The sequence below is a fragment of the Leucoraja erinacea genome, chromosome 2 (genome assembly GCF_028641065.1).
Source record: "Leucoraja erinacea ecotype New England chromosome 2, Leri_hhj_1, whole genome shotgun sequence".
Taxonomy (NCBI): domain Eukaryota; kingdom Metazoa; phylum Chordata; class Chondrichthyes; order Rajiformes; family Rajidae; genus Leucoraja; species Leucoraja erinaceus.
In genome coordinates, this window is record NC_073378.1 from 47,721,600 (window position 1) to 47,749,583 (window position 27,984).

The window sequence follows — 27,984 nt, forward strand, 5'->3', positions numbered from 1 at the left end:
CCGCTCCCCCACCCTCCTACAGGTATACAGTGGAAAGCACACTGACTGCTTGCAACACAGCCTGGTTCAAACGGGATGTTAACTGATAATTGGATAAAGTATAATTTCATGCAGAACAGATGAAATAAAGACAGTCCTTGCATGTATGCTGCAATTCTGTGATGCAGACATAGGGTTAGAAGTTGCAAGTAGCAACGGTGTCATATAAGCAGTAATCAAGAAACATCTCCAACAAGACTCCAAGCACCATGTCTTGACATTCAATAACATTACTGTTATTTTCTCCAGAGATGCTGCCTGTTACATTTTATTTTAATGACAAAAATACAACTAATGCTGGACACAATGAGGATTGAAAATTCCCTAATCTATTGAAACAATTTGGCTGAATTTATATGAAATGCACTGGTTTGATGGCAATATTATCTAGTTTAAATCGGATTCTGCTGGTGCATATTCACAGAAATCACTATGGAGAATATCATGAAAATGTAGACTATGTATTAGTACATTAAACAGATCCTATGGCTGAATTACCTGTACCTTGAAAGTTCCATTGGCAGTCTTGGTTGCAAGAGTTCTGTTTCATAGATCCACTTGTATAACTCTGAAATCAACTGTTCAAGTTGAATGAGCATAGATAGTGGTGACTGGAGACATAGTGATTAGGCTTTAATATTTCCAGAGAGGATCTCTCATCAAAATAAATTAAATTTATTCCAACAGCTTTGGTGTGGCTCAGTTATTAGCACTCATAAAGGAGCCTTTGTATGTTTTCAACATCATGCCACACATGCAGATTTTCAAAAAAATATTTAATGTCCATAGCTTCTAAGCCATAAAAGCAAGAGAATAGCTAACATCCTTCAATAATTTTTCCCAGGACACAAGAAGACTAAAATAGTATAAGATTTCTCATCTTTTTTTATAATAACATTTCTATGTTATTATAAAAAAAGATGAAAAATCTTAAACTATTTAAAATCCAAACCTGCAGTATGCATAACATATGAACACAGTCAACAAAAGAGGAAGAAATACATAGGCAATAAATTTATATTACAACTCACTCGTATGAAGAATATACTGGGGAGGTTTCCAGCAGATAATTTGATAGTTACCAGTTAGGTGGCATGGGTACAGTTCAGAACCGTTGTGAATGGAGAAAATCTCTTTCAGAAAAATCCCCATCCAATTTTTAAGTTTTGGACCCAGCCATGTTAAAAATGAAGGCTGGGCAAAATTTGGCCAGAATGCAAAGAATTTGGCTGAACTGCAACAGCTGATGAAAAGCAATGGAAAAAGAAATTCAACACAAATTATCATTTGTACTTTTATAGTGCTTTCATTGCATAAAACCACTTTAAAGATCTGAGAGTTGAAAAAGGTTCAATAACATCTCAAAAAATCAGTTGCCTCGAATATTGCAATGCATTTATAACCTACATTTTGCCTGTCTCCTGTCAAATGGGCAAATTCTACCATCTCGTTTCCAAACTGACTGAAGATCTGTACAAACTCCTGAAAGCTGCTAACTTTTTCCAAATGTTCCAAAGTTGCAAGAACCTGTAAGAAGACAAAAAAAATAATATTTTAATATATAAAGACACCATGACATGCTAAGCAAGTTAAAATTATAGTATGACAATCTTTCCTGAATACTAGCACCTCAGCCACATAGCCCTGAAATCATCATTTAGAGATGTGGCCCCATAGGAATAGAGTCATCCACACAAAATGAAATCAGAACTCAAGGGCATTAGTGTTTACTAATTCATTCAATGCTTTGCCGAACTAAAGACAAGCTTATTCCAGAATTGTTCTGGTGAGAAACCTTCCTCACAATCATCTCACACAACACAGCCTCCAATTCAGCACACACTGATTTGGTTCATTTCTTGCCTCTTCTTTGATTTGTTCTCCTTTCATTTACATTCTTTCTCTGAGCCAAGGAAAAGGCAAAAAGCAAACCAAACACATGAGAATTTCAATGTTTGATTTAAGTTTCATATTACTACAGCTCATCTGTTGCCATCTGAGGAACTGATTTCAAAATATGAGGTGAAAAATAAAAACATCCTTCTAAAACTTACCAGTTTTAGCTTGATTACGTGCAAAGCAACTGAAAACTTTGATTACTCCCACTCAGCAAGGAGCCAAATTCTAAACAACTACTTTTGCAGTTCATTTTTAATTCATATTTAATTCTGAGCACATTTTAATGAAGAATGAGCAGATAGTAATGTGGACAACAAGGAATTACTAAGTGACAGCTTGAAGGAACTGAATAAATATAGTCATAAGCAGTCATTAAACAATATGTCACAATTATTGTGTCATTTTTAAATAAGGATCATTTTAGCTCTCCAGCTTTGTTGCTCAGGCTCTGTTTAAGACAGCATATCTCATATTTACAGAGCTGGATTAGTAAGTTCTGTTTATTCATGATTAGTTTGAGAGGAAATGAGTGCAAGATTTAAATAAATCACAATTTTACAATGATTTCTAAACTCCCGGTTAAAATATAAAATGCTGTTTCTTGAAACCTTTACCTGAAAATGGTAAAGAAGAAAAGGAAAATCACATATTTGCCAAAATATTTAACAATTATCCATGGAGATTTTTTTGCTACAATGTGACGCATTATCCCAAATTAATACACTCTGTCCTGGCAGTGTAATAAAAAGCCTGACATCAAATCATTTTTTGTACTCCTAGGGCAGAGGGTATCAAAGTCTCTGGATAGAAAAATGTAATTTGTTGCAAGCTGCATACTGATCCAATTTTATGGGAAGCTCAGTTTTCTGTGGGCATTTTAGAAAACAGGCATGACTAACATAAAAACTGATTTTAAAAAAAGGAAGAGGATAGAAAGATAGCAACAAATAAAAACTTTAAGTAATTCTACAATTATATAAAAAGGTGCCCAAATCAAAATAAGAGCTCTCCTGGAACCAAAGACAGGATAAACTATAAGGGGCAGTAAAATAAACAGCTTAAAATTCTGAAAGGTAACAGCAAAAGGAGTGAATTCAAAGAATGAATTCCAAAGTTCCTTAGATTCAGGAACCACCCAAATAGTTTGCATGGCAGCAAATATGACAACTAACCAAAAAAGGAGAGAGAAAATAGCCTGATAACAGTTGAAGAAAAAAAATGAAGGATTCATCACTAAAAATATGTCTGTCAGTCATAAAATTATTGGGCACGGTAATATGTTTTTATAAAATGGAAAAAAAGTGCTCAACCCTTTTGGTGCTGTTTGGGAAATGATTAGACATGCAGAAACTAGTGAATGTAGTTTGAGAGGAAAACATTCTGGACTGGGCTCTCAGACGTTTACTATCTTAATGATAACAGATGGAAAAAAATGTCAGATATTATTTCTGACCCAACAAATCTAGGTAAGAAACAGATCTGCGATGAAAATGCAACGATTCTGCACAGGTGGAGGCAGACCTAATAAATGGCAAGAAAGTGCATATATAGGAAAACGGGACATTGTGCACTTCGTAATTGCAGCTCCAGGGACAAGACCCCAGTTTATGCGGAACTCCATCGGAAATTACTTCTGTAATTTATTCATGGTTCTATTTAGCACTTTTACTGGATGCTGAAAAGTGTTTTTTTTTTTTGCAATGACTTAATCTGTGCAGAACACTGTGGCAGAGCTAGCAGAGCTGCTGTTTCTCAGCTCCAGCATTCTGGGTTCAATCCTGGCAACAAGTTCTTCTGTGGGGAGTTTGCATGATCTCTTTGTTATTGCATGGGTTTCCCCACAAGTGTGGGTTAGTAGTTTAATTGGCTACTGTAAATGTCTCCAAATGTCAACCTGAGTTATAAAATCTACGGGTGGGAGGTGGGGGGGGGGGGGGGGGGGGGGGGGGGGGGGGGGGGGGGTGAAGAGAGTATGGAGACAATAAAATGGGCCAGGAATGGACTGGAAAACAAAAAAGGTTGTAAGATGTGTAAATGGCAACACATTGTCGTGCACCCTTTGGAAAAAGCAAGGGTCACATAGCAGCAGGGTGCCAAGCACTTTTTGATTGTTGGTCCGCATGTAATCATTTTAATTGCATCTAATGTACATGAGACAGTTGCTCCACATACATCTGGAAAACTAACTAGAACAAAGGCTATTTTAGATCTCACACTGTGAAAAGGGATAAATTAACAATCTTGTACATAAGAGGACTTTAGGCAATGACTAACATTTAAAGAATTAATAGTTTCTTAATAAATATATATCCCTTTAAGGCTGGAAAATCCAATGAAAAAAGTGGCCTGAAAGGTTCAAGATACAAAGGAAAAAGTACAAAGGATAAGGTTTTAGATTTTAGAATTCAGCAAAGGACCAAGACATTGATAACGATTGGGAAAGTATAATATAAGAGAAGGTTAATAAGAAACATAAAATCAGAATGTAAAAGCTTATGTTAATATGGTAAAGATCAATAAAGGTTATATGAAACATTCAGATTGCAAAGAAAATAACCCATAGTGTAAAATCTGAAGGTACATAAAAATGCTGGAGAAACTAAGCGGGTGCAGCAGCATCTAAGGAGAGAAGGAAATAGGCAACATTTCGGGCCGAAACCCTTCAGTGTAAAATCCGAATCTGGGCAGTTGAATATAAAATTAGGGAAGTCATTGAACACAAGAGTCAAGACCATGTTGCAGCTGTGTAATTCTGGCTGCTGCATCCCAGGAATGATGTGGAGGTTTTGGAGAGGGAGCAGAAGAGTTTCACCAGGATGTTGCCTGGATTAGAGAGTATTAAGGACAGGGTGAATGTTATTTCTTGCAGAGGTGACGAAGAGGATTGATATGGGTAGGACTGTAGATGTTGTCTATATCGACTTTAACAAACATTTTCACAATGTGCCATACGGTAGATGTGTCTGGAATCTGAGATCACATAGGATGCAAGGTGAGCTGGACAATTGGATACATGATGGGCCCAGTAGAAGAAATCAAAGTGTGGGACTGTGGGCTATTATTCAGATTGGAGGGCTGGAACTGGTGAGGTGCTGCAGAGATTAGTGCTGGGCCCACTGCTTAACGTCTACATTAACAATTACATGCTGAGTATGTTTGCAAATGACACCAAAATTGATGGTGCAATGGACAATGAAGAGAGTTATCTATGGTTACTACAGAAACGTTATGGAACGTTGTGTTGCAATTATTGAAGTCGTTGGTACAATGAGGTCATAAGGACATAAGGAATAGGAGTAGAATTAGGTCCTTCAGCCCATTAAGTCTAATCTGCCAGTCAATCATGGCTGATCTATCTCTCCCTCCTAACCACATTCTCCTGCCTTTTCCCCATAACCCCTGACACCTGTACGAATCAAGAATCTATCCAGCTCTGCCTTAAAAATATCCACTGACTTGGCCTCCACAGCCTTCTGTGGCAAAGAATTCCACAGGTTCACCACCCTCTGACTAAATAAATTTCTCCTCATCTCCTTCCCAAACTAATGTCCTTTAATTCTGAGGCTATGATCTCCAGTCCTAGACTTTCCCACTAATGGAAACATCCTCTCCACATCCACTCTATCCAAGCCATTCACTATTCTGTATGTTTCAATGAGAATACTTGGAGAACTCTGAAGAAGTATAGAGCATTTGAAAGACTGTACAGTTCTGGATGCTGCAAAGCATTTTTTTTTAGGAAACATTTTGGTCATCATGGTAACCTCTGAAACTGAAACATATATCCAATGTTAAGATATCTGCTCTCAGCTGAACAACTAGTGCTCATTTTCCTCAGAGCCTGCACTTCAGGATCACGCTCAGTTGCCTTCATGTACATGCTAAACCGAATCACAGAGGCCCTGGAACAAAATCCAAATACAGTCAAAATCTTTTTCCACAGGGTGAAATGTTACTTGTTACCAGACTCATTTTTGTTTTTGTTTTACACAGAGAATTGTGGGTGCCAGGAATGCGCTGCCAGGGGTGATGGTGGAATCAGATATGATAGAGGCATTTAAAAGGTAATTTAGATAGGCATGTGGATATTAAGGCAATGAAAGGATATGTGATTGCATGAAGGAGAATGAGATTATGTATATATGTGCGAATGAGATTAGTATGTATATGCGAAGGAGATTAGTATGTATATTCTATGTATATGCGACACAGGTGAACTCTACTTCTTCTTACGTATTCACTTGGGATCAGGGCGGCTTACACCACTTTTACTCAGTGGAATTGAGGCTAGTGTGGGAACCACAGACGATCCCATATATGGGGTGTGTGGTGGCTGACTGGGCGATGGGGGCATAGTTTGTTAGGTAGATTGCTTCTTGTGACACTAGCACAGGCCCATGTTAGCTCCCAATGTATAGCCTCAACGTTCTCAATACCATCCCAAATGCTCTTTCTCTTCTTCGAGTTGTTATGGGCCAGAGAATCCCAGGCGATGTTGCATTTCTTCAAGATAGCAATGAATTATTTTCTTCATCTGCCTGGTAGCAATTGAGTCCCCCTTTTACTGAAATTGGTGTCACCTGCCCAACATAATGCACTGAGTTTAACTCAGGCCTCAATGCTTGACAATGAAAAAAGATTAAACAACTGCAGATGTTGGTAATCTGAAATATAAACAGAAATGACTGGAAAATCTCAACAGCACAGGGAACAAATGTGGAGAGAGAAACAGAGTTATTGTTTCAGGTCAAAGACCTTTTATCAGAATGTGTAGGAAGAAACTGCAGATGCTGGTTTACACCGAAGATAGACACAAAAGGCTGGAGTAACTCAGCAGGACAGGCAGCATCTGAAGAAGGGTCTGAAGGGTCTCGACCCGAAACATCACCCATTCCTTCTATCCAGAGATGCTGCCTGTCCCGCAGAGTTACTCCAGCATTTTATGTCTATCTTTTAGTCATAGAATGATACAGTGTGGAAACAGGCCCTTCGGCCCAATTTGCCTACATCGACCAACATGACCCAGCTACACTAGTCCCACCTGCCTGCTTTTGATCCATATCCTTCCAAAACTGTCCTATCCATGTTCCTGTCTAACTGTTCCTTAAACATTGGGATAGTCCCAACCTCAACTACCTCCTTTGGCAGCTTTGTGTGAAAAAGATACTCCCGCAAATTCCTATTAAATCTTTTCCCCTTCACCTTGAACCTATGTCCTCTGGTCCTCAATTCCCCTACTCTGGGCAAAAGATTATGTGCATCTACCCGATCTATTCCTCTCATATATTTATACACCTCTTTCAGATCACCCCTCATCCTGCTGCGCTCCAAGGAATAGAGACCCTGCCTACTCAACCCCTCCCTATAGTCCTGGCAACATCCTCGTAAAACTTCTCTGAACCCTTTCAAGCTTGACAATATATTTCCAGTAACATGGAGTCGAGAACTGAACGCAATATTATGTCATATGCCGCTGGTTATATTTTTGTACCCTGCTTCTAATAAATAAAAATTAAAAAAAACATCTATATATATATATTCAAAATGCTGTCTCACCAATGTCTTGTACAACTGCAACATGACCTCCCAACATCTATACTCAATACTCTGACTGATGAAGGCCAAAGTGCCAAAAGCCTTTTTGACCACCTTATCTACCTGCGACTCAACCTTCAAGGAACCATGCACTTGTTCTCCCAGATCCCTCTGCTGTACAACACTACCCAAAGGCCTACCATTCACTGTGTAAGTCCTGTCCTTGTTAGATGCCCCAAAATGCAATACCTCACCTTCCTCTGTATTAAATTCTATCAACCATTCCTCAGCCTATCAGGCCAATTGATCCGGATCCTGCAGCAATCTTTCACAACCATCTTCACTATCTGCAAAACCACCCACTTTTGTATCATCAGCAAATTTGCTAATCTTGCCCTGCATGTTCTCATCCAAATCATTGATGTAGATGACAAACAGTAACGGGCCCAGCGCCGAACCCTAAGGCACATCACTAGTCACGGTAGTAACTTTTACAGGAGTCACAAGAGAGAATTTTATCAGAACTTTGACCTGGAAGAGGACACTGATGTTTGACAATTGATTATGATTTATGTATTATTGACTGGCCCATTAAAAGATGGCAAAATATCAGGCTCATTGTATAACAATTTAAGCAATTTAAGGACTGGATTTTGCTGGCCCAGTGGCCCCGGGTAACGGCCCATCGCCCAACTCACCCAGAGCCTAAATCTCTCACACCTACGCTCCATGTGCCCGTACATCTTCTCCATCTGACAAGGGTTTTCCCTTTGGTAATAACCATCTCCAAACTCACTGGTTTGGACGAACGCATCAGGGCCTCATCCAGTGCAATGATATGATCCTTAAGTGCACTCAACAGCCTTGATAGCAGGCAAAGATGGGCATTTTAAATGTCTCACAAATATATGCACAGCCAATTAGTTTCCATGATGACAGGAAAGCAGTGAATCAGGATAGCTGTGATAAAGAGCAGTTCAAACAGTAAATAACCCAAATTCATTTTTTTAACATTGGAGTTAACATAAAATGCAGATAATTAAATATGAGCACAACATAAATTAATTTTAAAGAGTACTGTCACCCAGTTATCATGGCTGACTTTAATCTACATATAGATTGGGCTAACCAAATTGGTAACCAGACTGAGGAGGAGGATTTCCTAAGCCAATATGTAAAGGAACTAACTTGAGGGCAGGCCATCCTAGACTGGGCATTGTGTAATGAGGAAGGATTAGTTAGCAATCTTGTTGTGCAAAGGGTAACAGTGACCATAATATGGAAGAATTCTACATTAAAATGGAGAGTGACACGGTTAATTCAGAGACAAGGGTCCTGAACTTAAAGAAAGATAACTTTGACGGCATGAGATGGGAATTGGCTAGGATAGATTGGCAAATTATACTCAAAGGGTTGACGGGTGGATATGCAATGGCAAAGATTTAAAGATCACATGGATGAATTACAACAATTGTTCATCCTTGTCTGGTGTAAAAAAAAAACAGGCAAGGCGGCTGAACCGTGGCTAAGGATGGAAATTAGGGATAGTGTTAAATCCAAGGAAGAGGCATATAAATTGGCCAGAGGAAGCAGCAAACCGGAGGACTGGGAAAAATTTAGAATTCAACAGAGGACAAAGGGGTTAATTAAGCATGAAAGAAAGCTTGCTGAGAGTATAAAAACTGACTGTAAAAGCTTCTGTGAAGAGGAAAAGATTAGTGAAGACAAATGTAGGTCCCTTATAGTCAGAAAAAGGGTGAATTTAGAATGGGAAGCAAGGAAATTGCAGACCAGTTAAACTCGTACTTTGGCTCTCTCTTCACTGATGAAGACACAAACAATCTCCCAGAAATACTAGGGGATCGAGGATCTAGTGGGAGGGAGGAACTGAAGGGAATCCACATTAGTCAGGAAATGGTGCTAGGTAAACTGTTGGGACTGAAGGCAGATTAATCCCCAGGGCCTAATTGTCTGCGTCCCAGAGTACTCGAAGAGGTGGCCCGGAAAATTGTGGATGCATTGATGATCATTTTCCAATGTTCTATAGACTCTGGATCAGTTCCTGTGGACTGGATGGTAGCTAATGTAACCCCACTTTTTAAGAGAGAAGGGAGAGAGAAAACAGGGAATTATAAACCAGTTAGCCTGACATCGGTGGTGGGGAAGATGCTTGAGTCGACTATTAAAGATGAAAGAGCAGCACATTTGGAAAGCAGTGACATGATCGGTCAAAGTCAGCATGGATTTATGAAGGGGAAATCATGCTTGACTAATCTTCTGGAATTTAATGAGGATGTAACAAGTAGAATGGGTAAGGGAGAGCCAGTTGATGTGGTATATCTAGACTTTCAAAAAGCCTTTGACAAGGTCCCACACAAGAGATTAGTGTGAAAAATTAGAGCACATCGTATTGGGGGTAGGGTATTGACATGGATAGAGAAGTGGTTGGCAGACAGGAAGCAAAGCCTACAGGGAGGAGGTCCAGCACTTAGCAGCATGGTGCGCTGACAACAACCTGGCCCTTAACTCCAAGAAGACCAAGGAGCTCATTGTAGACTTCAGGAAGTCCAGAGGTGGCACGCACACCCCCATCCACATTAACGGGACGGAGGTGGAACGTGTTTCTAGCTTCAGGTTCCTGGGAGTCAACATCTCCGATGACCTCTCTTGGACTCACAATACCTCTACTCTGATCAAGAAGGCTCATCAGCGTCTCTTCTTCCTGAGGAGACTGAAGAAGGTCCATCTGTCTCCTCAGATCCTGGTGAACTTCTACCGCTGCACCATCGAGAGCATCCTTACCAACTGCATCACAGTATGGTATGGCAACTGCTCTGTCTCCGACCGGAAGGCACTGCAGAGGGTGGTGAAAATTGCCCAACGCATCACCGGTTCCACGCTCCCCTCCATTGAGTCTGTCCAAAGCAAGCGCTGTCTGCGGAGGGCGCTCAGCATCGCCAAGGACTGCTCTCACCCCAACCATGGACTGTTTACCCTCCTACCATCCGGGAGGCGCTACAGGTCTCTCCGTTGCCGAACCAGCAGGTCGAGGAACAGCTTCTTTCCGGCGGTTGTCACTCTACTAAACAACGTACCTCGGTGACTGCCAATCACCCCCCCCCCCCCCCCCCGGACACTTATTATTTATTTTTTTTTTATTCAAATCGTTTGCTATGTCGCTCTTCAAGGGAGATGCTAAATGCATTTCGTTGTCTCTGTACTGTACACTGACAATGACAATTAAAATTGAATCTGAATCTGAATCTGAATCTGAAGAGCAGGAATAAACAGGTTATTTTCAGAATGACAAGCAGTGACTAGTGGGATGAAGTATAATGTGGATAAATGTAAGGTTATCCACTTTGGTGGCAAGAAACAGAAGGCAGATTATTATCTGAATGATGTCAGATTAGGAAAAGGGGAGGCGCAAGTAGACCTGGGTATCCTTGCACATCATTCAATGAATAGAAGCATGCAGGGCCCTGGTGGACCACACCTGGAGTATTGTGTGCAGTTTTGGTCTCCTAATTAGAGGAAGGACATTCTTGCTATTGAGGGAGTGCAGCGTGAGTTCACCAGGTTAATTCCCGGGATCGTGAGACTTACATATGATGAAATGGATTGATTGGGCTTATATTCACTGGAATTTAGAATGATGAGAGGAGATCTTAAAGAAACATGTACAATTCTTAAAGGATTGGACAGGCTAGATGCAGGAAAAATGTTCCCGGTGTTGGGGGAGTCCAGAACCAGGATCACAGTTTAAGAATAAGAGGTAGGCCATTTACGACTGAGATGAGGAAAAACGTTTTCACCCAGAGAGTTGTCAATAACCATATAATAACCATATAACAATTACAGCACGGAAACAGGCCATCTCGGCCCTACAAGTCCGTGCCGAACAAATTTTTTTTTCCCCTTAGTCCCACCTGCCTGCACTCATACCATAACCCTCCATTCCCTTCTCATCCATATGCCTATCCAATTTATTTTTAAATCTGTGGAATTCTCTGCAACAGAAGGCAGTGAATGCCAATTCTCTGGATGTTTTCAAGAGAAAGTTAGATATAGCTCTTAGGATAAGAGAATCAAGGGATATGGGGAGAAAGCAGGAACTGATTTTGGATGATCAGCCGTGATCATATTGAATGCCAGTGCTGGCTCGAAGTGCTGAATGGCCTGCTCCTGCACCAATTTTTCTATGTTTGCATTTATTTGTGTACTGTAAATCTTTCAGGATAGTGGTTACAGAATATTCTCAAGGGGGAAGGTGAGCAGCCAGATGTCATTGTGCATGTTGGCACAAGTGATAGAGATAGGAAAAAGTATAGCGTCCTGTAGAGTGAATATAGGAAGTTAACAAAAGATTAAAAGCAGGACCGCAAGGCTTTTGATCACTGGATTACTCCTGTACCACAAACTAATGTGGATAGGATTAGAAGATTAAGCAGGTGAATGCGTGGCTGAGGAGTTGGTGCAGGAGGCAGAGATTCAGATCTTTGGCCCGTTGGGATCTCTTCTGAGGTAGAGATGATCTGTACAAGAGGGACGGGTTGCATCTGAACTGGTGGGGAACCAATCTCCTGGTAACAGTTTTCTAATACTACTCAGGAGGATTTGAACTAGGATGACAGGGATTGGGTTCCAACACAGTTGTAAGACAGGTGGGAGGCAGGAAATCAATGCAGAAGTCAATGACAGCATGTTCAGTAGATAGGATAGGCAGGGGCCATGGCAGAGAGTGAGCCAAGCTGGCTGAATTAAATTACATTATTTCAATGCAAAGACCTGATGGGTATAGGTGTGGATTGGTATGTGCACTATCTCACAGGCATTAAACCAGGCTGACTATCCCAAATCAATCCCTACCATTCCAAATGCATGTATATCATATCTCTCAGAATCTTCTCCAATAACTTTCACAACACAGTATGGCTATATTACAGTTTTTACTTCACAGCCCTTCTTAAATAGTGACACAACATTTTCTATGCTCCATTCTTCTGACACGACACCCCAGGCAGTGGAGATTCCAGATTGGAATCTCAGCAAGACGGGGTTTGTGGCTGGACTCCAGTGGCAGAGTGACTTGACAAATTTGGCCTTGCAGAACAATCGCCAAGTCCCAACCTTTCACGTTGCATAGTGCAAGCAATGGAAATCTGGGACTTATTCCAGTTGCACTGGCTGAAGGCCAATGATTTTAAGCACGCTTCTGCCTATTAACTGGACACAAAGGCCTGAATGAGCAAAATAATGGGCAGTAGAAGGGGAAGATAATTCCAAATTAGCTCAATATTTATGATGAATGATGTGTGCAAGAACCAGAGGAGCTTTGGTTGAGTAATTTTCTGGATCACGAACAAGAACGGGATTTCAGGTGACAAGTGTGTGCCTCTGTGAGACTTTAAACTGGTAATTCCCATGCTTGAAGCTCAGGTTTATTTTTAAACTAAAGGGAGCATTAACTGGATGACGAATTAGGAGTATTCTCTTCTCCCATTTGGTTAATACCTCTATCTCCATATTTAAGTTACTATCTTAGTTTAATTAATTACACACAACCTAGATGTGCAGCAATGACCCTCATATCATTTGTTTTGGGGGGGGGGGGGGGGGGGGGGGGGGGGGGGGGGGGGGGGGGGGGGGGTGTATGCAGCTAATTAGTTTCCGTGATGACAGAAAAGCAGTGAATCAGAATAGCTGCAATAATGAGCACTTCACATTGCTCAAGCAACTAAGCCGGAAAATAATTAGTTTAGATTTCAATTAGTTGGGCAATCCAGCTGTTCTCTGAAAAATCCTGAAAATATCTCTTAACAACAAGTAGACCCTGATGCAACACATAATGGAACCATCATTTTAGACTGCACAATGGCACAGAACATGTCCGTGAGTTTCTAATCTGTGAAGCTGTGAGCAAGATGATCTCAATGGAAATGTTCATTCCACTGTTCTGACATGAAAAGTTGTGTTTAACATACATAGGCAATTGCCAGCTGTGATTATGAGAGAATTGTTACTCGTGGTGAGAAAACAAAAACCAATGAGGAACATGACAAACACAAGCAGCAGATGGATTGCAAGGTTGATAAGTGTGAAGTGATGCATTTTGTTAAAAAAAGACAACAGTAGAAATTGTACTCAAAATGATAAGAGGGCCATTGCTGCAGAAGAGTAAATGTATTTGGATGTACAAATGGACAGGACTTGAAAGACTGCACCTCTGGTTGATAAGACAATTATAAAATAAGTTGATTTTTGTTTACCTATTGCGCTATAATTTAAAAACCAAGAGATAATGATAGCCTATGTTTAAAACAAAGTCAGAATACTACAGGAGCCCATGGCACAGATGGGTATCGAGTTTCTAAAGATGCACATTCATCATTATATTACCCGGTACAAGAAAAGACGAAGAGGAATGATTTGAAAAGATAGAAGAGCTGAAATCAATACACATTACAAGCTGAAATAAGAAATGTTTGAAATTATGAAAACATGTTAGGGAAGCCGTAGATGCAGGATGAAACAGATCTGAGGAGAGTAAATCAGCTTTTCTTGTGCAACCGTGGCTAGGCAATTGATTTTCAAGCATAATCACACACGCAGAAACGGTCAATGTCTATCTAAGGTTTGTTCGAAAAAGTGCATGTAGGAAAGGACTGAAGAGATATGAACAAATGTGGACAAATATGACTCATTGCGTGAAATGCAGCAACAAGTTGTGTTAATTCTGTAATTTCTATCCAGCCTTGTACAAAACAATGAACAGGTCATTTTAAATCCCTGATAAATGAAAAAGCAGCCAAACCGACACGGCTGCCTTGTCCAGCAGATTGAAAATTTCATCCAGCAATTTTGGGTGCAGTTCTTGAGCATACACATGATATATGGATTAGAGAATGGAATTTAATGAAGCTAAGAAGGCGTTGGAATTTTAGTTGGCGTGAGGATGTTTGAATGTTTAGTTGCCCGTGACCAATCATTTCCAGCATCCTTCTGTCAAAGACTTAAAGTTTGAACAAATCTGTCAGATTGTTGTAATTGTATTTTAAGAAATTTTGCTAAATGTTGAACCCTTGAGAGAAAGACCATAGGTTCAACCTGTACCACTTTCGACCTTTATATAATAGTCTCTCATGTTGTAGCTTGTTCAAGAGATTACTCCCTCTAGCCACTGTTGAACTACATGGTTATGGAGAATGTCGTAATACGCACGTGAGCTCTCCGTGAGACCTTCAGAGCTTCTTCACAGATAAGTCTTCATAACACAGTCTTTTGATTAATAGTTTCTTTATTGTTGAAGAAAACAATAAGGTATACATCCAACCTTATACTCCGACTCATAGACTTTAATCTTCGTCAAACTCCAGCATATCGCTTAAACATTAGAAAATTCCTCGTGTCTCGGTTAAACATCACATGGTCGAAGTTAACCTTCCCCATGTGAGTGCAAAACTAAACACAAGCTTCTTCCCTATAATACGTACTAAATCTCACCCAGAAAAAAAAACATGTGACACACAAAATAAGCCATCACTCTCTCCTAAAGACTCCTTTACTACTTTATTATTAATTATTCCTAGAGCACGGAAACAGGCCATCTCGACCCTTCTAGTCCGTGCCGAACACATAATCTCCCCTAGTCCCATATACCTGCGCTCAGACCATAACCTTCCATTCCCTTCCCATCCATATAACTATCCAATTTATTTTTTAAATGATAAAAACGAACCTGCCTCCACCACCTTCACTGGAAGCTCATTCCACACAGCTACCACTCTCTGAGTAAAGAAGTTCCCCCTTTAAGTTCCCACACGATCAATCTTCTCCTTGAGTTTCCCCTCATGAGAATCCTCCAACGAACGAGATGATTTAACATATTTTCCAGAGCCTCACGTTATTCCATTGCACAAAACACTGGTCCCATCCAACAGAAAATACCCCTCTCCCCAGTTCCACTAACCCAAGTCTAAGTTTGCATGCGTTCAGGTAGTAATCGAAAAATTATTCACTGTATGTTTCTGACTATTAAATTTTGACCTAGCCTTTCACACTTTGCACAACCTCCTCTACTCTGTGCATATCATTGGTTCCCAAAGAAGAGAGGTTTCTTGGTATAAATACCACCAACAATATGTCCTGGACCAACCACATTGCAACTGCGGCCAAGAGAGCACACGAATGCCTCTATTGTCTCAGGTGGTTCAGCCACCGGGTTGCACTTCGATGGCAGCCTCGCCAACAGTGTATCTGTCTTTTTTTTGTTATTTTTAGTGTGTTTAAAAAGTATGTGTAAATGTTCTCTGGTTTGTTTTATGTGGGGGATGGGCGGAAGGGGGGGGGTGGAGGAAACTTTTATTTCAATCTCTTACCTTGCCGGAGATGCGATATTTTCTGGATCGTATCTCCGGTCACTCTGCAGCCTAACATCGTGGAACTGGAGGCCTTGCTCGGGACTGACTTTCAGCCTAAACCACGGGACATGGACTTACCATCGGATCCGATTCCTTGCCTGGGATCGACGCTCCAACCGTGGCCTCCGGACTTTAACATCTAGGAACTCGCAGTCTCGGGTTGAGACCGACGTCGGGAAGTTCCAAAAGCTGCACGACGTTCGACTAGCCCCGACCCGGGGAAGATCGCCCAGCGCGGGGGAGCTGAGATTCCCCCCCGATGCAGGAGCTTGATCGCCCCGATGAGGAGACCCGCCGCCGGCTAAGATTGTTCCGTCAACGGAAGGTTAGAGGCCCCCAACCGCCAGAGGACAAAGAAGGGAAAGATTGAACTTTTTTTCGCTTTCTATCACAGTGAGGATTGTGGAGGAGTCCCTGTGGTGGATGTTTATGTTAAAATGTATTTTGTGTGTTCTGTTGCTTTTTATTGCTATGTCTGTATGGCAAATCAAACTCCTCGTATGTTGCAAAACATACTTGGCTAATGATTATGTCTCCAATGACTCTTACAATTTCAAGAGATGCGCCGAAGAAAACCTTCACAACTTCAGGATGCATCATTATTTGGTTTGGCAATGGTTCTGCACAAGACCATCAGTAATTGTAGAGTTGTGGATGTATTTCAGTCTATCACGAAGACCCGCACCCCTTGTCAAACCTCCTCCCTACCCGCTCCTCCCCCTCCCCCTTCGCCCAACATAATCAAGGACAATTTATGTCGCAAGCATTCACTTTTCTCCTATCGAACAGAAGATACAAATGCTTGTAAGCACATACCACCAGATACAGAAACAATTTCTTCCCCTCTATGATCAGACTACTGAATAGTCCTCCCCTAAGCTACGATGTAGGATAATAGACAATAGACAATAGGTGCAGGAGTAGGCCATTTGGCCCTTCGAGGTGATCATGGCTGATCATCCCCAATCAGTACCCCGTTCCTGCCTTCTCCCCATATCCCCTGACTCCGCTATTTTTAAGAGCCCTGTCTTGCTCTCGAAAGCATCCAGAAAACCTGCCTCCACCACCCTCTAGGGCAGAGAATTCCACACTCACCACTCTCTGTGAGAAAAAGTGTCTCCTCATCTCCGTTCTAAATGGCTAACTCCTTATTCTTAAACTGTGGCCCCTGGTTCTGGACTCCCCCAACATCAGGAGCATGTTTCCTGCCTCTAGCGTGTCCAAGCCCTTAACAATCTTATATGGTTCAATGAGATCCCCTCTCATCCTTCTAAACTCCAGAGTGTACAAGCCCAGCTGCTCCATTCTTTCAGCATATGACAGTCCCGCCATCCCGGGAATTAACCTTGTAAACCTACCCTGCACTTGCTCAATAGCAAGAATGTCCTTCCTCAAATTAGGGGATCAAAACTGCACACAATACATCAGGTGTGGTCTCACTAGGAGTCTGTACAACTGCAGAAGGACCTCTTTGCTCCTATATTCGATTCCTCTTGTTATAAATGCCATTCGATTTCTTCACTGCCTGGTGTACCTGCATGCTTACTTTCATAGACTGATGTAAAAGGACCCCCAGATCCCCTTTTCCCAACTTGACGCCATTTACATAGTAATCTGCCTTCCTGTTTTTGCTACCAAAGTGGATTACCTCACATTTATCCGCATCTACCATGCATCTGCCCACTCCCCCAACCTGTCCACCCTGCATTCTCCTAGCATCCTCCTCACAGTTCACAATGCCACCCAGCTTTGTGTCATCTGCAAATTTGTTAATGTTACTTTGAATCCCTTCATCCAAATCATTGATGTATATTGTAAATATCTGCGGTCCCACCACGAGCCTTGTGGTACCCCACTAGTCACTGCCTGCCATTCTGAAAGGGACCCGTTAATCCCTACTCTTTGTTTCCTGTCTGCCAACCACTTCTCTATCCATGTCAGCACTCTGCCCCCAATACCATGTGCCCTAATTTTGCCCACTAATCTCCTATGTGGGACCTTATCAAATGATTTCTGAAAGTCCAGGTACACTACATCCAGTGGCTCTCCCTTGTCCATTTTCCTAGTTACATCTTCAAAAAATTCCAGAAGATTAGTCAAGCATGATTTTCCCTTCGCAAATCCATGCTGACTCGGACCGATCCTGTTACTGCTATCCAAATGTGCGGCTATCTTATCTTTTATAATTGACTCCAGCATCTTCCCCACCACCGATGTCAGGTTAACTGGTCTATAATTCCCTGTTTTCTCTCTCCCGCCTTTCTTAAAAAGTGGGATAACATTAGCTACCCTCCAATCCACAGGAACTGATCCTGAGTCTATAGAACATTGGAAAATTATCACCAATGTATCCACGATTTCTAGAACCACTTCCTTAAGTACCCTGGGATGCAGACCATCAGGCCCTGGGGATTTATCAGCCTTCAGTCCTATCAGTCTATCCAACACCATTTCTTGCCTAATGTGGATTTCCTTCAGTTCCTCTGTCACCCCAGATCCACTGGCCACTACTATATCAGGAAGATTGTTTGTGTCCTCCTTAGTGAAGACAGATCCAAAGTACCTGTTCAACTCATCTGCCATTTCCTTGTTCCCCATAATAAATTCACCTTTTTCGGTCTTCAAGGGTCCAACTTTGGTCTTGACTAATTTTTTCCTCTTCACATACCTAAAGAAGCTTTTACTGTCCTGCTTTATATTCTTGGCTAGCTTACCTTCGTACCTACCTCATTGCGGACCTTGCACTTTGTTTCTGTAACTGTAATGCTATAGTGCTGTAACATTATATTCTGCAGACTGGAATTTTTCTCTTTGCACTACGTTTTGTACTTTGTATGACTTGATTGTACACTTTTATGGTATGATTTGCTTAGATTGCATGCAAACAAAGTTTTCCCACGAATCGCAGTGTATATGACAATAATAAACAAATATCAATACCGACCAATAGTAGGATTTACGACACTGTGCCTCAGCAGAACCCACTGACTTGTATTCGAAGATATCCTAAGTTCTGCAAATGTGGTCTGAATCAGTGAGGGGGGGGGGGGGGGGGGAAGCTGAATACAGAGGTGTAGTCAATGACTTTGTTGAGTGGTGTGGGCTGAATCACCTGCAGCTCAACACTGACAAGACTAAGGAGTTAGTGGTGGACTTTAGGAGGAGAGGAACACCCCTGTCCCCGTCTCCATCAATGGTGTGGATGTGTACTTTTCCGAAGAGTATAAATCCCTTAGAATGTACCTGAACAGTAAGCTGAACTAGTCCAGGAATACTGAGGCCCTGTACAAGAAGGGACGGAGCCGGCTGTACTTTTTGAGAAGGCTCCACTCCTTCAATGTCTGCAGCAAGATGCTGCAGATGTTCTACCAATTGGTGGTAGCCAGTGCCACCTTCTTCGCTGGGGCATCAGAGCAAAGGCCACGGATACCAACAGGATTCACCAACTCATCAGGAAGGCTGGCTCTGTCCTGGGGGTGGAGTTGGGTTCACGAGAGGTGGTCTTGGAGGGGAGGAGGCCCCTCAAACTGCGGAGCATCTTGGGCAACACAGACCATCCCCTCCGTGACACACTAGTCAACCTGAGCAGTGAGGAGTACCTTCATCAACAGACTGGTTCCACCAAGATGAAGTCCAGACCACCACAGGAGATCCTTCTTCCCTGTGGCTATCAAACTGTACAACCCCTCCCCTGTCAAAAGGTATCAAAGGTATTTTATTAGTCACATTCACATACACCGAGGTGTAATGAAGTGAAATGCTTTTTGCCATTTTGCAGCACACAAAAAAGAATACAGACATAACACCAATAAAAGTCTTAAACACAAAGAACATCCCCCCACAGTGGTTCCCACCATGACGGAAGACACAAAGTCCAGTCCCCAACCCCAGTTCACCCATAGTCGGGCCCATTGAGGCCTCCACAGTTGCCTCTACGGAGGCCCGATGTTCCAGGCCGTTCTCGCCGGGTGATGTTGCTCCGGCGTCGGGAGAGTCCTCCCAGCGGCCTGGGAACCCTGGAACAGCCGCTTCCGCACTGGAGGCCGCGGCTTCCGAAGCCGACAAGGCCGCGCCGGTTGGAGCTCCACAACTGGCGATCTCATCTAGAGATCCCAGGCTCCCGGTGTAAAGTTCAGCGCTGCCGCACGCAGCTGGTCGTTCAACAGTCCCGCAGCTCCGCGATGTTTTACCCTGCAGACTCAGCTCACCGGAGCTGCAGCGCGACGACCCGGGCAAGGCATCGCCCGCTCCGCGATAGCGCTCCAGCGCTGTGCCGACGCCAAAGCCGAGGTTCTGGGCGGTCCCCGACAGGAAACGCCGCTCCGGGCCCGCTGGTAGGCCACGAGGACGGGTCGAAGCTGCAGCCCGGAGAAAAGCTGCCTCTCCGACCAGGTAGGGACCATGAAAGATAGTTTCCCCCTTTCCCCCCCCTCCCCCCTACATAAAAAAAGTCTAGACCTCCAAACAAAACACTTAACTAACTAAAATTTAAAAAAAAAAAATGATGAGACAGGCAGCTGCTGGCTGGGCAGCCGTGCACAGGACAGTGCCCCCATGGAGTGTGTCATGGAGTAGACTGACTACCCTCCCTTCCTTTCCCCTTCCCGCCCGCCCCCCCCCCCCCCCTCCTTTTCTCCACGCCCAAATCTTTGCACATCCCCAGTCCTTTCCACTCGTCACTTTCATTTCATGTTTCATGTATTTTCTGCTTTATGCAGACTTTTGGCAGATCAATTTCCCTCATGGGATAAATAAAGTTCTATCATATCGCATTGCTCTTCGTCAGCTAGCTTCAGTTAACTAGTTCTGGATGATTATCTAACTGGTAGATTGCAGACTCCTTGTTTATCTTTCAAATGAAATTCAAAGCAGATAGAAAATCCAACATTTAAAACCAAATTAATAAATAAGTATTGAAATTGACATTTAATAAATGGAAATTATCAGATCAATATTTAATAATCTTCCTCACTAAAGCCTTCTCTCTAGGGGTAGTATATGTTGTTTGCTACACAGTGTAGGTGGTAAGGAAGAGGTTTCCTTGCCCATGTTTGGCCCGTGCCATGAGACTTCATGAGGCTGCAGTCAACATTGAGGACTTGCACTTGTTTGCTCTGCACCATCTTTGACAGGGACGATCCTGCTCATGGGGCAGAATGTATTGAGGCATATTTATCATGTTGGTGCTTGACTAATCTCTATGACAGCTCACCCAATATAGATATTAATCCCGAGATGTATAACAATGTCTGATATTTACATTGGGGGGGTTGGACTTGGGGGAACTTTGTTGTGTTTATATTAGATATCTAATGGGCCTTTCCAACTTGGGCGTCTTTTTAGGCGACTGCAGGAGACCTTGTGTTCGCCACATGTTCGGGGGTAGTTGCGGGGAGTCGCCTTCATGGTTGTGAGGATTTCCCGCATTCTGGGAACTAGTCGAGGCCTCATTATGGTCACTGCGAATTTTTCAACATGTTGAAAAATTAGCGGTGACCTGAATGAAGCCGCCATGGAGAGTAGCGAGAATTCACGTGTCGTAGGTGGGTCGCCAGGAGGTCCTAGTGGGTTTCCAGGAGATCGAAGGTTCTCGTAGGTTGTAGCCGGTGCTGACCGGTGAATTTCATTGGCTCATTGGAGAATAAAAACGTAAGCAGTAGCTTTCAGAACCAAGGATAACCGACCGGTAATGTTAATGTCCGCCGAGCTTCACAGACGAGTATCTCTGGCTTCTTAAAAGTTGTCTCCATGCCTTCTCCCCCCTTCCCCCCTCTTTTAAAGGACTTACATGACCCTTCCTGTACACTGTGCTTTCACCGTCTTAATTACAGCGCCAACCTTCCTGTTCATCGCGGTGTGTGTGTCTGTATCACATTGGCTTTGCACCGCGTGAATTTCATTCAGACAGCGCTCCCCCCGCTTACCCTGTCCTCCGCCTGCATAATGGGCTGGTGAAGGAAGTGGTGTGTGTGTGTGTGTGTGTGTGTGTGTGTGTGTGTGTGTGTGTGTGTGTGTGTGTGTGTGTGTGTGTGTGTGTGTGTGTGTGTGTGTGTGTGTGTGTGTGTGTGTGTGTGTGTGTGTGTGTGTGTGTGTGTGTGTGTGTGTGTGTGTGTGTGTGTGTGTGTGTTCCACTCCGACAGTCGCCTGAAAAAATCGCCTAAGTAGGACAGGCCCATAAGTCAATGCCAGGTGGTTCTTCTGGTACAACTAAGCAGCTTGATGGGGCACTTCAAAAAGCAGCTGAGAGTCAACCATATCGGTGACTCTGGAGTCAGTACATGGACAGATAGGCAAGAATGATCAGATTTTGTTTTCCTGAATAACCCGAGTTAACCTGACGCATTTTTGTGACTATTCCATTGCTTTTGTGGTCATCATTATTAATGAATTGTTTTCAAGTAATTCCAGGTTATTAACTGAATTTAAATTGCACAACTGCTGTGGTTGGTTGGAGTCCAGGTCTGGATTTTTTTATCAAGGCTTCTGGGCTACTAGTTTGGTAATTGAAGCATTGCACCATTATCTGATACATGAAAAGCAAATGAAATTATGTTTCTTTCCCACAGAGTTGAGAATGCCACAGGGTAGGAATTTAGACCGTATAGAGTGACATCTTCTCACATCAGTGAAGAGAAAAAGATTAGGTGCTGAAATTGCAATGTGTCGTTTCATTTAGCTGTGGATTTCATGACATTGGAAGGCAACTGCCCACATATTCTTCAACTTTCACTATCAGCAGTACCATACAACCATTTCAGCGTGTTGTTTAATTTTTTAGACGTAAACTAAATACTGTAACAGGGACAAATTTAAAATTCACGAAAGAATGTCAACAACCAGTTATATATCTAAATTACCTTCACATTCCATTCAGTTACATCTGTGAGAAATTCTTCGCCAACATAGACCCATCCTACAATTAATATACCTCAAGTGCGAAATTAGCATTTTCACTTGCAGTAAAAGCAGTGAATTTCCAGAATGTATTTACAACTGTTTTCCAGGTAAATTCTTTTAGTACTGAAGTGGATACAGGAAATGAAAAAGTCAATCATGAGTAAGGAAGCAGTAGAAGGGTTTCGGCCCGAAATGTTGCCTATTTCCTTCGCTCCATAGATGCTGCTACACCCGCTGAGTTTCTCCAGCACTTTTGTCTACCTTCGATTTTCCAGCATCTGCAGTTCCTTCTTAAACACAAGTATTAGTTATTAATCTGTGCTGTGAAAATACTTTGCAAAATGTGACCTTAAGAACTGTGAGGAATGAACTAATAGAGAAAATGAATGATTTTGATAAGAGTTGATATGGATAGAATGGTGCTGCATAATTAGAGACCAGTATACCAGATATTTACCAAGGGATTCAATAGGGAATCTGGAAGATAGACAAAAAGTGCTGGAGTAACTCAGCGGGTCAGGTAACGTCTCTGGAGAACGTGGAACGGCGCCAATTTACATCAGGACCCTTCTTCAGACTGATTGTTGTAGGGAATAAAGGCGGGGCCAGACAAAGAGCACAAACACCAACATAGACTGGTTGACTGGTTTTGCTTTGCTGTTTATACAATTAATGTTATCTGCTGATAATGTTTTACACAAATGCAAAATAAAATTGGATATCCAGTGGCGTAGGACAGTTATTAAAGGTAACAAATAAACTGCAAACTTTGGAAGAGCTGCAAAATAGAATGAGAAAAAATCTGAAAGGTAAATTATCGGTAACATTGGGTAAAAAAAAGTGGCAAAGAGGCTTGTGCATGCATTGCAAATAATTGTAGATGTGAATATAACAGGGAATAAAGAAGACAAGAAACTGCAGATACAGGTTTACAAAAAAAAGAAACAAAGTGCTGAAAACAGGCCCGTCAATCTAACTTGCCCACGCTAACCACATGCCCCATCTCCAATAGTCCCCACCTGCCTGCATTTGGCCCATATCTCTCTAAACCTGTCCTATCCATGTACCTGTCCAAATGTTTCTTAAGCATTGTTATAGTACCTGCTCAATTACCTCCTCAGACAACTCGTACCATACACCCAAAATCTTTTGTGTAAAAAAGTTATCCCTTAGGTTTCTATTAAAACTTTCCTCCCTCACCTTACAACCTCTAGTTCACAATTCCCCTACTCTGGTCAGAACACTCTCTGTGCATTTACCCAATATATTCCTCTCATGCTTTGGTACACCTCTAGAAGATCAGCCCTCATCCCCCTGCGCTCCAAGGAATAAAGCACTGATCAGACTGCATTTGGAGTATTGCGAGTAGTTTTGGGCCCCATATCTGAGGAAGGATGTGCTGGCGTTGGAGAGGGTCCAGAGGTGGTTTACAAGAATGATCCCAGGTATAATTGGGTTAACATATGATGAGCGTTTTAAAGCACTGAGCCTGTACTCGCTGGTGTTTAGAAGGATAAGGAGACACCTCATTGAAACTTACCAAATAGTGGCAGGCCTGGATAGGGTGGATGTGGAGAGGATGTTTCTAGGAGAGTCTAGGACCAGACGCAGTAGCCTCAGAACAAAAGGATATATGTTTAGAAAGGAGATGAGGAGGAATTTCTTTAGTCAGAGGGTGGTGAATCTGTGGAATTTATTGGGGAGGCCAAGTCACTGCGTATTTTTTAGACACAGATTGACAACTTCTTGATTATTAAGGGTATCAGGGGTTATGGGGAGTAGGCAGGAGAATGGGGTTAAGAGGGAAAGATAAATCAGCTATAATTGAATGGCGGAGTAGACTTAATGGCCGAATGCAGCTCCTATAAGGTCCAAGTCTGCTCAACCTCCCCGAAGCTCAGGCCCTCGAATCCTGGCAACATCCTTTCAAATCTTCTATGCACCCTTTCCAGCTTGACAGCATACTTCCTATAAAATGGTGACCAAATCTGAACACAATAATCCCAATGTGGCCCCATCAATCTCTTATATAACTACAACATGACCTTTCAACTTGTATACTTATAATCTATATATTCAACCGTATACTCAAATCCATATATACAACGTCTACACCTCCGACACAACATCTACAGTCAGGCAGCATCTCTGGAGAACGTGGATAGGGAATGACGAACATTTTTTGAAAAATAGCAGATGCTGGAAATCTGAAATGGAATAAAAAATACTGGTAACATTCAACAGGTCTGGCAGGATTTTTGGCATGAAAAGCCAAGTTAATGCTTTAGATTGAATCCCTTCTTCAGAACTGGAAAAGAGAGGGGGTGTGGTTGGAGGTGGGGACAGATTTACAAGATAAGGGGCCGATCATTTAAAACGGTATAAAGAAATTTCTTCTTGCGGAAGTTCGTAAATCTCTAGAATTCTGTGCCCCAGTAATGGATGATAGATTATTAGAAGTATTTAAAATAAAGGAAGATATATGTTATGAAATTCAGGGGTTGTAAAGTCCCAACTGATCCACAGTATGGGTCTACAACTTTTCTTCATATCTCATTTCCTCTGGCCTCATCTTATTAGAGACATTACTTTACCCCATCCATTTCTTCCCTATTTTTCTGCAACTTAAAACTAAACTATTTCTCTCTATCCCAGTTCTAATAAAAAGTTTTTAACCCTACATGTTGACCCGACTTCCTTTTCCACAGACTGTAAGGAAATGGCAGACTTGTTTAACAAGCATTTTGCATCTATTTTCACAGGAAGGAAAAAGTGCAAAATAGCAGTGATTTAAGATGAACAAAAATCTAAGACCTAATGGTTTCCATCCTGGGTATTAAAATAAATAAATAAGGAAATTGCAGACACATTCATCAATTTTCCTAAAGCTCGTTAGACTGAAATATTGCAAACACTGGTACTTTATTTACAGATCAGTCAATTTAACTGGAATCTACGGTAATGGTAACTACTGGAACTTATTATCCAGACCCATTGGCCAAGTATGTGAACAAATATCAGTTAATCAAGGCAAGTCAGTATGAACTTCTGAAAAATGTCATGCCTCGCTAATCAAGTTATTTTTTTGCTAAAACTGGCACTTACACGTTGGATTAAAAAATAATCTATAGACAATGGACGTACATTCACAGAGATAATTAATTAAAGTCCCATTCAAGATGTTTTCCCAAAAAGTAAAATATTACAGATTTGAAATTAATTTTGTTACACAGGATTGTGGCAAGAGAGAAAATGATGGTGATATTTTCCATAAATATAAGGGAAGATTCCACATACATACTTTGCATTTCCTTGAGTTATCTTAAATCAACATTTGCTTGAAATGATTACATAGATACTTATATTATTTTGTGATATACATTAAAATTGATTTACACCAATAGGAAAATTCAGTGCATGGGGATGGACTCTAAATATTACAGTTTAAGTGTTTGGGAGTGAAATCCAGAAAAAAAAACAGGAAGGGTGGGCATTGTTCCCAACATCCCCAGAATCATTATTTAAAAGTTTTGTTATGCAGTGGCTGGTAAGGAAATTAAGAGTAAAATTGAATAATTGAATAATTCTGCCACAATACAAGTGAACGGTGGAACATTCAACATGCTGAATTGACCATTAATCATCCTCCCTTCCAGAGTATATTTTATTTGACTTGAACACTGAATGTTATGCAACAAGCTACAAAAGGCTTCAGTGGTGTTTTTCAGGCATCGGTATTGTACTTGGCAATTTATCACAATTTCTCCATTCCAAAATTCCTTTTGAAGGCACAAAATGAATACAGTAACTAGTTATATTTGTTTTCGGTTGCATTCCTGTAGCTACATTTTTTAGGTTTGGAAAATGTTTCAGAAAAAGGACTCAAGGTTGCTTCCCTGGATAATTTATTAAGATTTCAGTTGTCATTAAATCTTGTGTTTCCTATAGTTATACTTTCAAGTAACAAGCAAAGTGCACAGTTATCATGCTTAGCCACAACCAGCAGGCTGCTGAAGCCATTCAACATTCTTGGCCTGGGGAGAAACAATTTTTCTAAACTATAATAAACCAACATAAAAATTAAAACTAATAGCTTCTGAATTTGTCCCGACATCTTGCCAAATGTGGCCATTCTGTTCTTGCTTACTTGGGCAATGAGGCTGCATTACATCATTGGCACTCAGCCGATTAGAGTGCAATATGAAAGGACCCTTTATAGAGCTGATTCAATTAGCACTCTCATTCTCAAGAGCGTTTCTCAAGTGCAATATCTTTGTGGCCAGTTTTGTGCACCATTAATTTCCATTCTAACTATGGAAAATGCAACACTACCTGTAATATTTAACAAGAAAAAGCATTACTTTAATCAAAACCAGATGTATTATTTTGAAAAGGGGCACACTTTGCATTACATACTAGGTTACCAATTTCTTCACTTAATAATTCAGATTCACATTTAGATTTTGTACATGTTATAATATGACTTTTCGATGTAAAGCACGATTAAAATAGTTACATACCTTGCTTCTGGAGTTGATTATTTGCTTTATGACGACCCTGTCGGCCAGCACCAATACTTTAGTAACAGAAGATAGCAGTGATCGTGCAGCTTTTATCATTCCAGTCTTATCTGTGTAAACTGTTGCCCTTGCATCTGATTCTGGCTGGTCAAAGGAGCCCACATCAGTCAACTGTGCAATGCACTCCCCTATAAAGTGACAAAAAAATAAAATAAAACAGGCTTAAATATATTAAGATGTTAAAACATCAGGTTTAAAGGCCATTTAAGTGAAAAATACATTTACTTATCAAATAAATTCTCATATACACTTAATCCAGTAATTTACAAAATGATGCAGACTACTTCAAAGATGCACTGACATGTTTATGACCTTTTCATAAGTGGAAGAAACAAGTTAATTGAAAATCCAAAAGTTATTGTTGCAATGTAAGAGACGTTAATCATAATCTTAAATTTCAAGTTCTTATTTGCATCGAACATGCCTGTATCAGCAAATGTTGACAGTTTGATATAACAACATATCCCTGCCTCACAGATGAGATTTAAGTAACAAACTGGAAAGGAAGAGGCAAAAATTTGATAATTTATGGAAGGGAAATAGCCTGAACAATGGTTAATAACAGTAATACTAAGGGGCGTCAAACATTTATATAATGCACAAACACCACAGCA

The 27,984-nt window shown here is 41.5% G+C and overlaps 1 protein-coding gene across 1 annotated transcript in view; it reads right to left on the bottom strand.

Moving 5' to 3' along the window:
• The window catches only part of ctnnal1 (catenin (cadherin-associated protein), alpha-like 1), a 312,118-nt gene that overhangs the window by 97,946 nt on the left and 186,188 nt on the right, over window positions 1–27,984 (bottom strand). The window contains exons 3-4 of the mRNA XM_055656355.1: window positions 27,311–27,498; window positions 1,447–1,566 (exon numbers count right to left, since the gene is read on the bottom strand). Coding sequence (XP_055512330.1) covers window positions 1,447–1,566; window positions 27,311–27,498 — 308 coding nt within the window. The remainder of the gene's footprint in view (window positions 1–1,446; window positions 1,567–27,310; window positions 27,499–27,984) is intronic.